At 42.9% G+C, this 16,476-nt stretch overlaps 3 protein-coding genes across 5 annotated transcripts in view; all 3 read left to right on the forward strand.

The window, feature by feature from the left end:
- Positions 1-16,476, forward strand: part of LOC120949177 (carbonic anhydrase 2) — a 221,145-nt gene that overhangs the window by 112,295 nt on the left and 92,374 nt on the right. The window lies entirely within an intron of this gene.
- Positions 1,200-4,413, forward strand: LOC120950128 (40S ribosomal protein S9). 2 transcript variants are annotated; one of them, XR_007451839.1, is made up of 4 exons: positions 1,200-1,502; positions 1,725-1,911; positions 2,042-2,401; positions 4,142-4,291. XR_007451839.1 is itself a non-coding variant. In XM_040367902.2 (3 exons), exons 1-3 carry the CDS (start codon positions 1,280-1,282, stop codon positions 4,317-4,319), a joined length of 588 nt encoding a protein of 195 aa, XP_040223836.1. In that variant the 5' UTR covers positions 1,203-1,279; the 3' UTR covers positions 4,320-4,413. The 2 variants fall into 2 exon arrangements, 1 of the variants encoding a protein (XP_040223836.1); XM_040367902.2 differs by lacking the exon at positions 2,042-2,401 and having other exon boundaries at positions 1,203-1,502; positions 4,142-4,413.
- On the forward strand, positions 6,078-16,132 carry LOC120951991 (cleavage and polyadenylation specificity factor subunit 6). 2 transcript variants are annotated; one of them, XM_040371032.2, is made up of 6 exons: positions 6,079-6,524; positions 6,790-7,548; positions 7,626-7,772; positions 7,908-8,401; positions 8,522-8,827; positions 8,989-16,132. In XM_040371032.2, exons 1-6 carry the CDS (start codon positions 6,459-6,461, stop codon positions 9,152-9,154), a joined length of 1,938 nt encoding a protein of 645 aa, XP_040226966.1. In that variant the 5' UTR covers positions 6,079-6,458; the 3' UTR covers positions 9,155-16,132. The 2 variants fall into 2 exon arrangements, with proteins under 2 accessions (XP_040226967.1, XP_040226966.1); XM_040371033.2 differs by lacking the exon at positions 7,626-7,772 and having other exon boundaries at positions 6,078-6,524.

Raw genomic sequence — 16,476 nt, forward strand, 5'->3', positions numbered from 1 at the left:
TATGTCGAATCTCGTAATTTCCAGTCAAAATATCACTGATCTTCGTGCAATTTTGCAAGTAGAGGATGGTTTTAGCCACCAAATTAATTATTTGATGTGATTCTGACTGAATTCAACAATTTTACACCATTTAAAATGGTTTTTAAAATTCGATCAATAGGGAAAATATTTGGCATTTGTCAATGGATGTGTCAAATCAGTACAATTTGCTCAAATAACTGTTACATTAAGAAAACCGCGTATCTCCGAATCCGCGTATAAGAGGTACCGTGTATCTCGGGGACCGCCTGTATTCTTCAATAAAATATCTGTCAAACACACATTTTTGACACTAACACCAAAATTGAGCTACTTTTTGTCACGCGAGACGTTGTCACTCTATGTCTCAAGGTGTATGGATATTAGGAGGAGAAGTGCTTCAGAGCAAATTGACATTTCACGGCTTGACATAACAATACTGAGGGCGTCGGTATTAAAATTGGGAAGGACTGGAGAGGGGTATAGAAAATTGTATACGATTTGGCATAACTATTCTAAATGATGGCGTCCAGCAAACGCCCTAAAAATGCACCTAAATAAACACACCTTTAAACACATAACCTATGTCTATAAGCGAAAGGCCACGGGAGTGACAAAATGCTGACAAATTTTTCAAAATGTGAGCTTTTGTCACTTTTTTGAGCTTTGGTCAAAATTTTGTAACCTGGAGCAGCCAGGAAAAAAAAGTTGACAAAAGTTGACAAAATTTGAAGTTCGTGAAAAAGCGTAAACAAACAGCTACTTGGCGCAGTTGTGACCCATTGTTATGATAATAATGCTAAAATGCATGATTCTAATTGATTTATGTACCTAGTTAGTGCTTCTTAAACAAAATATCGATGATATTCAGATGTTGGAGCTTTTTGTCGCTCTTGTGTATGTTTTTGGTGCGGCCACGAGAAAAGCTCTTTTTTGCAGTTGACAAGCAATTTTGACAAAGTTGAAAATTTTTTCAACATTTTTTCAGCTCCGTGGCCACGCGCTATTAGAACGGTCAAATAAAAAGAGCAAAAAATTGCTCGATTTTTCAACTTGGGTGCAGATCACGATGTTCCGCTTTTCGAGTAGCTCCGTTCCGATCGGATCGGAGCCTATCAACTCGAGCACATCACTATCGTGTGAGATGAACCTTTTCGCTCCACACGTCATTTGGTGGTTCCGGTTTGCGGCGTTTCTTTCTCTTTCCGTGTTAGAAGTTCAACGAGGCAACACGTACGTGTTCGGCCCGTCGTGAGCAAAAATGGTGAACCACCGTATTCCTTCGGTCTTCTCCAAGACCTACGTTACTCCCCGTCGTCCGTTCGAAAAGCCACGTCTCGATGCGGAATTGAAGATTATTGGCCAGTACGGCCTGCGTAACAAGCGTGAGGTATGGCGTGTGAAGTACACGCTTGCCAAGATCCGCAAGGCTGCTCGTGAGTTGCTCACGCTGGAAGAGAAGGATGAGAAGCGCCTGTTCCAAGGTAAGTTTTAGCAATGCTGTGAACGAATGGGAATCCTCGTTTACTCCTAAACAAGATTGTGATGATTTTTTTTTAAATTTCTGATACCTCTTGTCAGAATAGTTCTTTGTTGAAAATATAAAATCCCGCACACGCCGGGACTGAACCACGTTTTACCCACACACACAACTGCCCAGTGTACACCTTAACCTCACTCTAATCTAATGATATTACCTCTTTCAGGTAACGCCCTGCTGCGTCGTCTGGTTCGCATCGGTGTGCTGGATGAGTCCCGCATGAAGCTCGATTACGTGCTCGGCTTGAGAATTGAGGATTTCCTTGAGCGCCGTCTGCAGACCCAGGTGTTCAAGCTGGGATTGGCCAAGTCGTACCATCACGCCCGCGTTCTGATCCGCCAGCGTCACATTCGGTAAGTAGTCGATTAAGAAAATGGATGGGTATCGATTCAGCCCATCAACGCGGCACACAGCGTCCATAACATATCATACCAGTGCCGAGAAGATTCAACTTATCCGTTGCTGTCTCCATCGTGTATTCAGTTCTCTAGAGAGATTTTGCGCTGGCCCCGTGCCGCCGCAAATGATCGTGAGTGCCACTTAGAATCAGAAGAGTCGCAAGATTTTTCGGTTTCTAACGCCTCACATACATACGTACACACGAAAAACAAGTTCAGTGACACGGCTTTACTTGTACGATGAAGCAGTTTCCTGGTTGGTCACCAACGCGAATTGGCGATCATTGGATCTATTCACTGCAAGAATAAGCCATTAAGAACTTGATGATTCGTGCTGAAACGTACTCGCCGATCCATGGAAGCAAGAATCAGATGTATTTCTTCCACATGCGCGATGCATTGAGGATCACTGGAAGGTTTTACTGTTGTATCGATTCGGAACGAGGTAACAAAAACGGTAAATGATGGCTTAACGTTTAATAGAATGTAGTGTTAAGGTGGCTATTTTCCTTCAGTATTTTTGTTGTAAATCAAGTAGTTTATTAAAAATTCGTATGACATTGCGAATGAATTTCACAGCAACGTTATAAATTGCAATGGCTAAACTTCATGGAATAAGATAATTTAGTGTCAGCACAATTATGAAGTGTTTCATTGGGATTGGTTATCCAAATGATGTACTATTGTTTTCTATTAAATCGGCTAGACCAGAACACAAATTTGTAACACGAATATTGTAAAACTATGTATGTCTTACACTACTGTCTCTCTAAGATGCTAAATCAATGGTTTATGTTATGATCTACCCCAATGGCCACGCTCCACCGAACAATCTATTTCGCTGAGAGTGCCAAATGTAACTATCATTGGGAATATTGAACCCGGGTTAGGAACCATTTCCTGCTTATTAAACTCGTGCAGGCCGTGGGCCGAAAACTTTGGAACATTTAAAACTGTAAAAACGATCTATGTGTACTCAATTATCGATTTAATAGGGTGCAATATAAATGAGTAGATGTTACGATCTACCCTAGCCCAATGGCCACGCTCCAGCAAAGAACTTATTTTGCTAAAGAGTGCCAATTCAAACTATCATTGGGAATATTGAACCCGGGTTAGGAACCATTTCCTGCTTATTAAACTCGTGCAGGCCGTGGGCCGAAAACTTTGGAACAATTAAAACTGTAAAAACGATCTATGTGTACTCAATTATCGATTTAATAGGGTGCAATATAAATGAGTAGATGTTACGATCTACCCTAGCCCAATGGCCACGCTCCAGCAAAGAACTTATTTTGCTAAAGAGTGCCAATTCAAACTATCATTGGGAATATTGAACCCGGGTTAGGAACCATTTCCTGCTTATTAAACTCGTGCAGGCCGTGGGCCGAAAACTTTGGAACAATTAAAACTGTAAAAACGATCTATGTGTACTCAATTATCGATTTAATAGGGTGCAATATAAATGAGTAGATGTTACGATCTACCCTAGCCCAATGGCCACGCTCCAGCAAAGAACTTATTTTGCTAAAGAGTGCCAATTCAAACTATCATTGGGAATATTGAATCCGGGTTAGGAACCATTTCCTGCTATTAAAACTCGTGCAGGCCGTGGGCCGAAAACTACGGAACAAAAACAATCACTTGGTACACAACTATCAATATAGATAGGATACAAAGTCAAAGACTAAACTCTACTTTACCCCAATGGCCACGCTCCAACGAACAATCTATTTCGTTGAGAGTGCCAAAAGTAATAATCATTGGGAATATTGAATCCGGGTTAGGAACCATTTCCTGCTTATTAAATTCGTGCAGGCCGTGGGCCGAAAACTTCGGAACATGAATATTGCAACTAAAAAAAACTGCATTTATATCACTACTTAGAATATTTAATCATGCATCGTTTTTATTGTTGATTTTTGTTATTAAAACGTTCGCGGTTTCTGTCTATACTGGACTGGACCTGGGCCGCCGACTACGTGACGGGACATGTATAGTCATACGATAACGAGTTCATGCGTCTCAGTTCAAACGCAAATAGACTGGATTATAGCCACTTTTTTCTACTATGTTATAAAAAAACGTTAAAAAATCACTGTCTTGATCAATCACGAGCCCTAGAATCTGTTAATATGCTGAATAATCTCAATAATAATAAAATTTTGTACTTTTTCTTTCACAGTGTCCGCAAGCAGGTCGTGAACGTTCCTTCGTTCATCGTCCGTCTGGATTCGCAGAAGCACATCGACTTCTCGCTGAAGTCGCCCTTCGGTGGTGGCCGTCCAGGTCGCGTCAAGAGGAAGAACCTGAAGAAGGGCCAGGGTGGCGGCGGCGCTGCCGAAGAGGAGGAAGAGGATTAAACTGCTGGTCGCGGTTGGTTGTCTAAACCCTAAACATTCTGTCACTCAGCTAGATGTAATAATAACAAGCATTACATGAGTGTCTCCAACACGATTCGTCTGTTTTATTTAAACTTATTTGTTGTAGATTAAGTGTATCCGAAAATTTCTCCAATTTGATAAACGGAATAAGATTTTTAAATAGTATGGTTATGCTGTCTTCTGATGGTATTAATAGTTCTTAATATTTGATTAATCCAAAATCAGTAAAAAAGGTTCGGGAAGATTAAATTCTTAAACACACACAAACTACAATACGAAATTTAATCTTAGAAAGTCGTTAGAAATGCAAATATAAAAGGCCTGATTGGTTTTCCCGTAAGTTAGATCAAATAATGTTGGATTCATTTACTATCTTTTCTCGTCTGGTTGTTCTCTAAATTCTTTCGGTTGTCGCGACATTATGATTAAATGATATGCTATGATATTAATGACTTTCGAATAGATCGGCGAATCTCGAATATTTCTGTAAGAGGAATATTGTGACTTTCAGCCAGAATAGATTTTTTTTTATTTAAGTCGTTGGTTTTTGACGTTAAATTTATTATATTATAGGAATCATGTTGCAATTTCAGGAACTTACTAAACAGGGAACTGTACGCTTATGATAGACCGTTCCATAAACTGTATTTGAATATTTATGAACATTTAAATTTCAGTGCTTAACTAAAGTTGTACACGTCTCAGTCATGTTTGGCTTCGTCTATGAACAATCTATTAAATTTCCATGTGCTTAGGTTTATTATTCCACACCCTGCCGAGTTAAAATATACGTTTCTATACGACAACGATCGGCTAAATACGGCTCACGAGTCGCTTACGGCTCTTTGATTGCTGGATAATGGCTCTTAATCGTTCATATATTTTGTACTTTTGCCTTATCTATGTGGCTCTTCACGTTGAAATCTACAAACATTTTGTATGATTAGGCTATTTTGGTCGCAAACTTTGCCGAACGCTGGTATCTAGGACATAATAATGGTTCTTCTGCGCCTCCAAAAGACTTCCTTTCATTGCACCTAGAAATTCGCCGCTTGAACACGGCTCTCTAGCGGAAAGTGCATGGAAAATTGAACGTAGCTAATATGATTTTTTATTTGTGTATTTATTTTTTACATGTTGATGCATGTAGGATTGTTTGAACAATTTCAAAACGTCGATAAATCTTTCATTAATTCGAGTGGGTCAGCATGATTCCAATATTTTGCCGTTCGATTCGAAACATTCTGTTCCGTTCGAGTGTTGTGATCACAGGCGGAATATCATTCAAAATTTTGCATGTCAGCGATAATTAAAAAAAACAACGAATAAAATATAAATCCCTGTAGAACAAACATACGAAACAAAAAACGTCATTGCTATGCATGTGCAGTGTCATTTGGAAAGAAAATTATAATAACGATCGCAAAAAATAGTTCAGCCATATACGGACGTCACACGAAGCGTAAACTTTGGCGTAAACTGAATTTCAGCCATACAACCCTGAAATCTTTTGACAGGAAGTTTACGCTCTCCCATACAAATCAAGCGTAAACTTTTTGAGTTTACGCCTCGTGTGACGTCCGTAATAGGGTTGGAACTTTTCAAGGGAACAAAACGTGGGCAAATATCTGCGGATGTTTTGATTTACCCAGTGTGCCGGATCGGACCGCTATCAATCCATCATCAAGGCGGAGCAGATGGTTCTGCTGCTTGGACTCCGGGCGCACATCTCCACAGACGAACAGCGGCTACAGCCGGACTGACAAATGTCGAACGTCGGAAAAAATAAGTTTCTCCACTGAGGAAAGTACTTTTTCGTGCAATTGGTATCCATCAAACGCTGCAGTTTACTTCATCGCGCAAGTAAAGTATGAAAAGTGTGGTAGAGCGTTAGTATTTTGTCCCCCAAAGATAGTTGAAAGTAACGCTGTGTGCAGAGGGAAGACCGGCAAAGTGCAGAAGAAGCGGAAAAGCCAGTTTTTGTATCGCTGGTAATTTGTAGTGGTGGTAGTGCAGAGAGGGCCGCTATATCTGCCTGTGTGCTGTCCGTGTGGTGGTGTGGTGTCATCGACGGTGTAAAAGAGCTTTACACAGTCGCGCTGACTGAAGCAGAGAAAGATGGCCGATGGCGTTGAAATCGATCTGTACGCCGATGATTTGGACCAGGATTACGCGCAAAACAATGTAAGTAGACGGTGAAACTGGAGCGGCTGCTGTGCGTAAGCCATTTTCCATCCGCAATGGGACTGGCACAATTGGTATCTCATCCCGCCGTAGCTTGAAGTTTGTGCCTGTGGGAAGTGCATAAGACTGCGTGTGTGTGTTTGTATGCGTGTATGTGCGTCGCAGGAGGAAGCAAAATGTTTTTGTTGCAGAAAAAGTGGAAAACTTTGCGTGTAGTCCTGGGAGTCGGTCGGTTGTTTACACGGGATTGTGCTTACTTTTGCAGGACGATTTCGGTGGCGATAGTGGCGACCTGTACGACGATGTAATCGTACCATCCGGGGACCGCAACAATGCGGGCAGAGGCCCGTCGATGGACCGGGGCGACGGTGTCGATACGAATGGTTCGTACCACCATCATCCCGGGGCTTGGTCGCTCAGCCACATTCCACGCCGTCATCAGCTGTACGTGGGCAATCTGCCCTGGTGGACGACGGACCAGGACATCACCGACTCGGTCGCGGACGTTGGCGTGAACGATTTCCAGGAGGTGAAGTTCTTCGAGAATCGTGCCAATGGACAATCGAAGGGTTTCTGCGTGATTTCGCTCGGTTCGGAAAACAGCATGCGGCTCGTAATGGAACGACTACCGAAGAAGGAACTGCACGGTCAGAATCCGGTCGTGACACTGCCAACGAAGCAGGCGCTGAATCAGTTCGAAAGCCAGCAAAAAACCCGACCCACGCCACCGGCACCAGGGCAAAGCAATGGACCGCGACCGCCTGTACCCGGCATGCCGATGGGTGGCCCGGGCGGACCAGGTGGCGGCCACGGAGGACCGGGCATGGGAGGGCCGGGAGGGCCTCCGGGTGGCGGTCCTGGTGGACCGGGAGGACCAGGTGGTATGGGCGGTCCCGGCGGACCGCAGCCACGGATGATGAACCCCAATATGCCGCCGGGCATGCGTCCACCGCACCCGCACATGTCCGGACCGATGCACATGCAGGGACCGCACGGCGGACCGGGCGGGCCACCGCGACCACAGGTAAGTGTCGGGCCTGCTGCGCCGCCCCATCTAGTTCGAAGTGTAAGTTTCATCCGCCATGACACCATCTTTCGTAGGGACCGCCAATGCATCAAGGGAATGGACCACCGCAGCAACCGCCTCGATTCCAGAATCAAAACCAATGGAATGGTCCGCCACGAATGAACGGTCCGCGACCAGGCGGCCCGGGGGGTCCAGGCCCAATGCAGCACAGGCCGCAAATGGCAAGTTATATCAGCAAATCGTTAACGTCTTTTACTCGCTTCATTTCGCTAACTCCATACAATCCGATCGTGTCTGTGTTGTGTGCATTTTGTCACTAACTTTCTTTTGTTTTGTGCCTCTTCATTATTCCACAGTTCCAAGGACCGCCGAACGGTATGCCACGTGGACCACGCCCGGAATGGAACCGGCCGCCCATGCACGGTGGTTACCCGCCGGGTCATCCTGGTGGCCCCGGACAGGGACCACCGCACATGCAGGGAGGGCCACACGGACCGCGCGCTCCCCATCACGGATCGATGGGTGGGCCGCCGGGACCGCAAGGTCCTGCCCCGCACGTGAATCCGGCGTTCTTTAATCAGGGCGGTGGCCCACCGAATCATCCCAATGGAGGTGGCCCCGTCGGACCGCCGCACGGTCCACAGGGACAGGGCGGGGGACCGCCGCAACACTTCAACCCACAGGGTGGTGGAGCTCCACGGGGCGGTCCATGGCCGGTACAGGGTGGCAAGCCGCCGGGTGCGCCAGGCGGATTCCCTGAACATCCGGTCATCACCCCGCAGCTGAGCGAAGCCGAATTCGAGGAGATTATGACCAGGAACCGTACAGTCAGTAGTTCCGCCATCGCGAGGTAAAGTGCAATGTTTAAGCCGCACTACTGTAATGTTACTCTAAACTCACCATCAAACAACTCATGCCCTCTTATGATGCTCATGTTCTCTTTATTTTGTTGTTCGTGCATTGTTTGCAGAGCCGTATCGGATGCCGCTGCTGGCGAATACTCAAGCGCAACCGAAACACTGGAAACGGCGATCTCGCTTATCAAGCAGTCCAAGGTGGCTCAAGACGAACGGTGTAAGATTTTGATTGTCTCGCTGCAAGACACGCTGCACGGCATCGAGGCGAAGAGCTACACCCGGCGAGAGCGTTCCCGGTCGCGCGAACGCTCGCACAGACGCCAGCGCCGGGAGCGGTCAACGTCACGCTACCGGGAACGTTCGCGCGATCGCGAGCGGGAGCGTGAGCGTGATCGGGATCGTGACCGTGAACGTGATGGGTAAGTGAATACGGCTGTGCTGCTTTGGGTGGTTTTGGTTCGCATGATTCACGGCAATGACCTTCCAACTCTAACGCAAGCGGGTGCGGGATGGTCTTGCCTAGCCGCGGAAGATCTATAAGCTTTATACTATATCGTTTGTTCTCACCGTTTGTCACTAGCTCTCGCCGATCTCGCCCAAGGAAATCTCCGGAACCGGCCACTGATAACGCAACGGATAGCTCGTCGAAACGGTACTACAACGACGATCGCTACCGTTCGTCGGATCGTGAGCGGGAGCGCGATCGCGACCGCGAGCGCCGTGAAGATCATCGATCACGGCATTAAGTAGTGCTAAAATGAACCCTTATATTTTCGAACGCTACTAGCAAAACGGAACTAGCTGGTTGCCTCAAAATTCCTGCAACGCTACACTACAATTGAATTCTAAAGTTTTTGGGCGATTGTCTTTTTTGACAGTTCAGTTCCCATTTCCATGGAGAGAAGTTAATGTGAAACAAAATGAACTACACACACGGTCCGCAGCCCGATCCTTTTGCCCCGTAATACTTCCCCCAGTTTTATATATGTATCGATGTTTCCCCACATCTCGCCCAAAGTTTTTGAAAGTAGTTTAATTTGAAGTTTTGGTTTCTATTTTGTATAAAATTAGTGCAAAAGTCGTTCCAAACATGGAGCAAAATGTAGTAAGTTCATTGTGAAACAAGAATATCTCATATACACGTTTTAATTGCACGACGCTCTCGAGTTTCCCCCTGATCTCGTTGCACTTACAAAAGCGCCGCCGTATCGTCTCTCTGTATGCAAAGTGTTTAGACGGAGAATGTATCTTCTTTTTTTAAATTCCATTTGCACTATAACTATTCTACCAAAATGAGACGTGGGAAGCATCTGAGAGCATAATAATACGCCACATAGCTAAATGTAACGCAGAGAAGGACGCATCGGAGCGCAGGCATGGTGACAAAGATTTAAGGCGCGCAACGGCAAAGAGGAAGCATCAATATATATTCAAACTATACATCCATCCCGCTCTACTACTAGCAGAGTACACTTCCCATCATTGGCGTTCCTCTAAGCAAGCAGCAACAGGAATGACAATCTGGTGCAGCGACAACAGTGTTGTGTGCAAGCATGCGCGCGTGTGTTTGGTGTGTGTGTGAGTGTTGTTCCGTCAGTGGTTTAAAGATCTGTTACAACTCCTGAAGACTCCTTGCGGGTCGTGTGCGTTCCGTGTGTACATCCTGCTACGTACGATCCATGCCCGACGGCAGTGGGTGCATCTTGAACGGTCAGCAGACTCAGCATTGACAACGCAACGACTCCCAGCACTTCCCGGCGGCAGTAGTTTCCTGATGGCTGCAGCAGCGGCAGCAGCAGCTGTAGCAGCAGCAGCAGCAGCAGCAGCAGCAGCAGTAATCATCAGCGGCAAGCGGGTAATGCTGGAGGAGGCCACGTGTTGCTGTGACAGTGACGCACGACTCGACGATGACGACGCTACTGATCCGCAAAGAAGATTGTAACACATCCCTCTTTTTGAAGTCAATAATTATAAACGTAATCAGAGAGAAAAAAAATCAAAAAAAAGAAAAAAAATGTGCAAATTTTGTGTACCGTGTTGTGTATTCTGTCCCTCCCTTTATCATTATTATTATTATTATTATTACCACACTAGTCTTGCACAGAGAGAACGTATTACGAATGAAAAACCAATGTAATGTATTGTGTCACACATCTTTAAGCTAAGTTTTTTTGTTTGTTTATTTTACGAAAACCCAACACATGTTTTCTTTTTGTACTTCGACTAATTTTTGTACGGCGGTATGACTTTATTTTAGTTTATTCGTTTAGTTTTGTTGTAAAAAAAAACCCATGACAGATCGCACATGCGACGACTGAATAAGCACTTTGTGTGAGAGCGTGCTTGGGAGTACTGTTGTTTATTTTAGTACTGCAGCTAGATAGAGATGCTTGGCTGGAAGAAGTGTAAAAACTGTTTGATAATTTTACTCCAGCTGAGGCAATGCAAGGGACTAGAGAAACATAAACATGTTGCGACAAAGCGGAGCTGAAGTAACGGTGACGAACATATTGTAAAATTATCAAAAATCCTAGAAGGTCTTTTGTAACACGAAACGTAGATATCTAATACTGTTAAGGCCAAATGTAACCGCGGCATTTGTGGAAAACGGTGCATTCCACTGTAAGCTGCCCTTAAGAGCAAATGAGCTTCTTACTGTACCCCGATCTTCGTCGGCCCGAAAAAGCCAACTCATCTTTTTTGAGGAATCAAACAAATATTGCGATGTCGGTGTTAAAACTGATGTAAACTTGTTACTGTGTAGCAAGTGCGTGTATGTATGTAACATTTATGTACCTTTGATCAATGGACGTTGGGGGAGAAGTTAAAGGACGAGCACAGGCGGTATCGAGAATCCATTTGTATCATGATTCACGATGCCCAAGCATATGCCCCACATTTTATGTATAAAGGCTGTGTTGTAATGACAGAAAACCTATGTCCTGTTTCTTTTTATAAAAACAAGATCAAATTGTACGACGGGATTTGTACAGTATAGCAAAGACAACAGATAGAATTAAGTAAAGTGTACAAAACGCGTTCTATCTTTACTGACGAGCTTTATATGTATGTAGTATTATTACGAAAACTACCATCTAGACGCTTTTACCTTTTGTAAATTTATTACTTTGCGTTATTAGACGAGCTGCTCTCTTCTTGGTATTTATCATTCTCGTTATTTGTACAATGCGTGTAGCGCGTTATCTCTTGCGTCTAGTTTTACCAAAAAGAAAGAAGGAACAAAGAAACATATCAGTCATATTTAAGGATTTTTTTTTGCAAATGCATATTTGTAAGGGCATTACACACTTGAACTGTACGCGAAGAAAGGGAATGCAACGAGGCAAGACTGAACTCTCTGTCTCTAAGACTGTGAACGTATCTCATTACATTCAAGCCATTTTAAACATTTGGGACGGGCAGCAGTTGACTTGCATACTCGTAGATTGATAACTTATTATTTTTTAATTGTTATATTATAATGTCAGAAACCTGCAATGCAAACTAATACCGTTGTAAGTGGTTCACAATATTGTTAAGACACTGTGGAAGAAATTTGGGCTTAGCAAAGTAGTACTATTGTGATTGGACGTTTTTAACAAGCTTGTTAAACTACTCCGTGATCCGTGTATCGATTAATAAGATGTTGAACGTATGAGGACGTACCGATTCGCAGAATGTCTAAACATTTACTATATAATGTGTCTTTTGTAACAATTTTAAACTCAATTATTCTATCCTGTTATGGGGATTCTCGATCCTAGTCGGGTCCAAGGTCCATAAATTACTACAGGTCGTTGCGTACAGTGTACTTCGACAAATTTTCATTACACAGCTAGGGAGTCCACAGTTACTTAGCAACTCATACAAAGCCCTTAGCAATCCTTGCGCCATATGTGCCAATCTCCATAGAAATCTCCATCCATTATGGCCACCAAAAACACAGCTAAGGACCCACCTGTAGTCTATCTAGGCACCTTGGTCGAGTCGAGAAATTTGACTCGATTGCTTTTTGAAATATGGTTGCTTGTAAAAAAAAAATCTGGTATGAAAAATCAAACGAGACGGGCAGTCGACGTCACAGTAGGCGACAGTCAGAGTAATCTCTCAGAGATGACCTTAAAATACGCTTAAAAAAAATTGAATGTTAGCCATAAAAAATAAGGAATTTCTTCATAGACAATCATAGGAAATGGTTTATTCTAGTCTAATTTCTAATTGAATTATAGTTTGTTTTTATTTGGTCCGTCAGCTTTGGTTAAATGGCTTTCTTTAATTAATTTTTAACACATATCAGTCATCTCAAATGGTCATTGCAGAAAACTGAAATATTTTTCTTCAAAACTAGCATTTTGATATTGAGAACAAGTGGCTTAAATCGAGACTCTGGAATCGAAAAAAAAAAAACGATTTCGCTTTATTTATAGAACTCTTCTACTAGACAGACACATTTCTATGGCAACCTCGAAACAGCAATAGAATTCCGCGATAGTTTAGTAGCCTAGTAGCTCCTATTTTCTTAACAATATTCAACTCGACGTCGACACATCTCGTTTGCGCAAGAACAGAATAAGCCTGAATAATACTCCATAAAGAAAACAATGCCCAACAGGATTAACTTCTTAACGTCCTAAGGGAGGAATTGTGTATGAAACCCAACGGTGGTTGGATGGAATCAATTATTCCTGCTGGGAACTCTCCGGGGTGTGCGATCGATGAAAGGACAAGCTTTCCCAATACGCTAAGACACGCATTGTATTAATTATCAATCAGCCCTCGAAATGGTACATACATCCCTCTGCTTTTACACAAAATTGTAATTATGAATAGGACAAAGAGACTCGATTTTAGTTGGGTTTATCGCGTTGTTACTGTTACGTTATAACATCCTGTTGAATGACGCAGAATTAACTGTTAGATAAAAAATTGGGGAGGGTTGAGCTGACACAGTATGCCATGAGACGATTGTTTCGTCGTAAACACGAACTACAAAAAGGTAAGCATTTTAAAACGTTGCCTAATCTATACTATAAAATTACACTAAATAGTCGTAAGAGGGTAGAGTAAATGTAAATGTGAGTGCCAGTAGTAGAGAGCATTGTGTTGTTATACATTTGTAAGCAAACTCGTTGTAGGATATTCCAGTAGTTTGATAGGCTCTCATTTAAATGAGCGTAACATTAGTGAACGACTGAAGGCATTTTGCCCCCTGCAAACAATGTATTACCTGAAAACTTATGCGAACAATGTGAAGGTCAATGTTTTATTATTCCAAGTTTTAAACATTCTCTCTCTCTCTCTCTCTCTCATAATCTCTCCCACAACTATTATTATTAGGACAGCATGTTCTAAAAATGTCCAAAAACACACTACACGGACTCAAGTCTTCCACAACACCCTTTTGCTGTGATATACTCCTGGTTGTACGTGCTATACGGTAACGAAAATCGATCAAACCCGATATGTGTTGTTCTAGTTTTGTAAATGAATGGAAAGCTTTTCTACAAAAAAAACGTTGTAACAACAATTAGCAAAGAACAGAACAAACAAACCAATCCAATAAGAGGGAGAGAGAAAGAAGATAGATAAAAAACATACAAAAAACACAACGAGCGAATTTGTTTAAAATTAAATGTTTATTTTATTTCCGTTTGCTTTCTCCTTATTATGTTTGTTTTGCGTCTCCCATTTCATTATCTTCTTTTGTGTTTTCGTTTTGTTTTTTTTTTCTTCAACCAGCGCCACCCTTTATTTTATGTGTTTTTTCCTCTTCTTTTCCGCCTTCTTGCGCACATTCTTTGTTTCGCGTTTTGTTTCTTTTCTTTTTTGCGTATTCTCTTCCCTTCTCTGTTTCTTCTCAATTCGTACAATTCGTTTTCGATTATTCACAGTGATTTCACAAAATATAGCCTAAAATACACGAACCATCTCAACGCACACGTTTCAAACTTCCCGCCATTATTTATATATGCTCTTTTTCTGTTCCAACACCATCCTATATACGCCCCGCTTGTACACTCGCCATTCCTCGCTCTGTGTGTTTTGGGTGTTCCAAAACAAAGGACATCCCACCCTCACACATCTTGCAACTTAACTTAAAGCCGTATTCCACATACTCTTCCTCATGCCTGGGAAGAGGACCTGGGGGACCAGGAAGAGGAACCAAAAGGACCTGGGGGGCCAGGAAGAGGGGAAACTGGTTGATCGGTACAGCGGGACAGGCTTGCGGTTGATTATTATTATTAAACAGTGTAATTAATATGTTCTGTTCTACCGTGTGTATGTGTCTGTTTGGTTTCACCGGATATCCGTCCCAGTATAGCGCAGTAGGAGGAGTGTGATCATGGTTTTTATTTTTTTTACTATTAACCACTAATCACGAAACCTGAGCAGATCAAGAACATGTTCAAAAGGACAATATATAGAGGTGTGAGTGTATGTGTGGCACGCAGAACCAAAGAAAGAGAGGATTTACATATCTTACAAACTTTAAATCGTGCATGATCGATCGCTTACGGCTTGTACTACTTAAATTCCCTATACCAACCCCCAAGTTCCCCCAGTCACGACCACCGTTGCCTCTCCTGCTCGCCTTATTATCTTTAGTATGTGTGTGTGTGTGTGTTTTTCTTTGCCAACCCTACACTCCCGTTCTGCTGTTCCCAAACTTAACCTAACTCCATTGCTGCTACACTCGTGCCTTACGTGCTACTATCGGTTTTCACAATCATTTTTTCCTCTTTTCTCTAAATTACAATCTTCCTTCCGATTTCGTGCGATTCTCGTTAGAACTCGATTGTTTGATCGTATCCCTTCCGCTTTTCTAACGCTATCACCATTACGCTCCTCTAACCGTTCGCACTTTCTGGCCGTTTTCTACCGCTTTTTCGTTTCGTTTTTCACCAACTTAAACATCATCTCAAACGAGTCTAGGCGTGAACGTTTCTCTCTACTACAAAACGCGATTCCAAAAAAGGGGAAATTTGAAAATTTCTTGCGCGTTCTTGTTTAACCGCCGAAGCTCAAGAAAGAAAAGCAAAACCTGTAGAACACAGTAACGAATCGACTAAACGATTACACGGTTCACAAGTGATTCGTACACAGTTGAAAAAGAACGCAAAATTATGCAAAAAGAAAAAAAAACAACTCACATATCCGGATAACACAAGCGAGTTCCTGTATTCAGGTTTTATCTCCCTGCTGCTCTTGTCGCCGTTGTTAGTTCTATTGCTTATTGTGGTGCATTCATTCATATTGTGTGGCCCCTTCCGCTGCTGTTACTCACTAAACAAACAAACAAACACACACACACGCATGCTTGTGGACCTACTTCTTTGTACAGGACATATCCTATTGACCCCCGGATCGTCGGAAAAAGAAACATTTAACATTGAACTAAATTTAGATAACAGTGATATTAAAAAAAACACACATACCAGAAAGCAATATGTAACTAACGCGAAAGATCACTACTGCTACGATCGCGATCGCGTCATGTACAAGAAACACAAAAACGGGTTGAAATATCCTTCTTCGTCCGTCCGCTCCATCCTTCGCTGTACATATTATTCTTCATTTATCGTACACACTACTGTTAAATCCAAGGCGAGAGGAAACTATAATTCTAAGATGAACCATGAAATCAATTTATACAAACACAGGGAGAAGTGGATACAGTTAAGGGATCGCCCTCTTTTCTTGGTGGTGGGTACGCGGGTTTTGTTAAATTCATAAAAAAATGGGGAGACTGTTATCGGCTGCTTGATATGCAGAGAGCCCATAGAACATTGAATTAGAAATTCGTTATTGTTGGTAACATTATTGCGGGATGATATTTATTTACGTTAAAATGGTGGCATTTTATGTTTAAACTATTGCGGTAAGCTCAGAGCTCTTTTGTAGAAGGAGAATTGTCAAACAACGATTATATTCCGTGTTCCGTGGTGGGGCCAATGGTGGGAAGGACAATGAATTGCTCTACCCCGGGTGTAGATTGAAGCATGTGAAACACTGGTGTATAGTGCACGCAACGACGGTGGTCGAGATCATGATGAGACTCTCTTTTCCC

Source organism: Anopheles coluzzii, chromosome 2, assembly GCF_943734685.1.
Source record: "Anopheles coluzzii chromosome 2, AcolN3, whole genome shotgun sequence".
In the NCBI taxonomy this organism is placed as follows: Eukaryota; Metazoa; Arthropoda; class Insecta; order Diptera; family Culicidae; genus Anopheles; species Anopheles coluzzii.

Coding starts and splice junctions, on each gene's coding strand:
- LOC120950128 (XM_040367902.2), top strand. CDS start 1,280: ATGGTGAACCACCGTATTCCTTCGGTCTTCTCCAAGACCTACGTTACT. Junction 1,503..1,724: donor TGAGAAGCGCCTGTTCCAAG/GTAAGTTTTAGC, acceptor TACCTCTTTCAG/GTAACGCCCTGCTGCGTCGT. Junction 1,912..4,141: donor ATCCGCCAGCGTCACATTCG/GTAAGTAGTCGA, acceptor TTTCTTTCACAG/TGTCCGCAAGCAGGTCGTGA.
- LOC120951991 (XM_040371032.2), top strand. CDS start 6,459: ATGGCCGATGGCGTTGAAATCGATCTGTACGCCGATGATTTGGACCAG. Junction 6,525..6,789: donor AGGATTACGCGCAAAACAAT/GTAAGTAGACGG, acceptor TTACTTTTGCAG/GACGATTTCGGTGGCGATAG. Junction 8,828..8,988: donor CGTGACCGTGAACGTGATGG/GTAAGTGAATAC, acceptor GTTTGTCACTAG/CTCTCGCCGATCTCGCCCAA.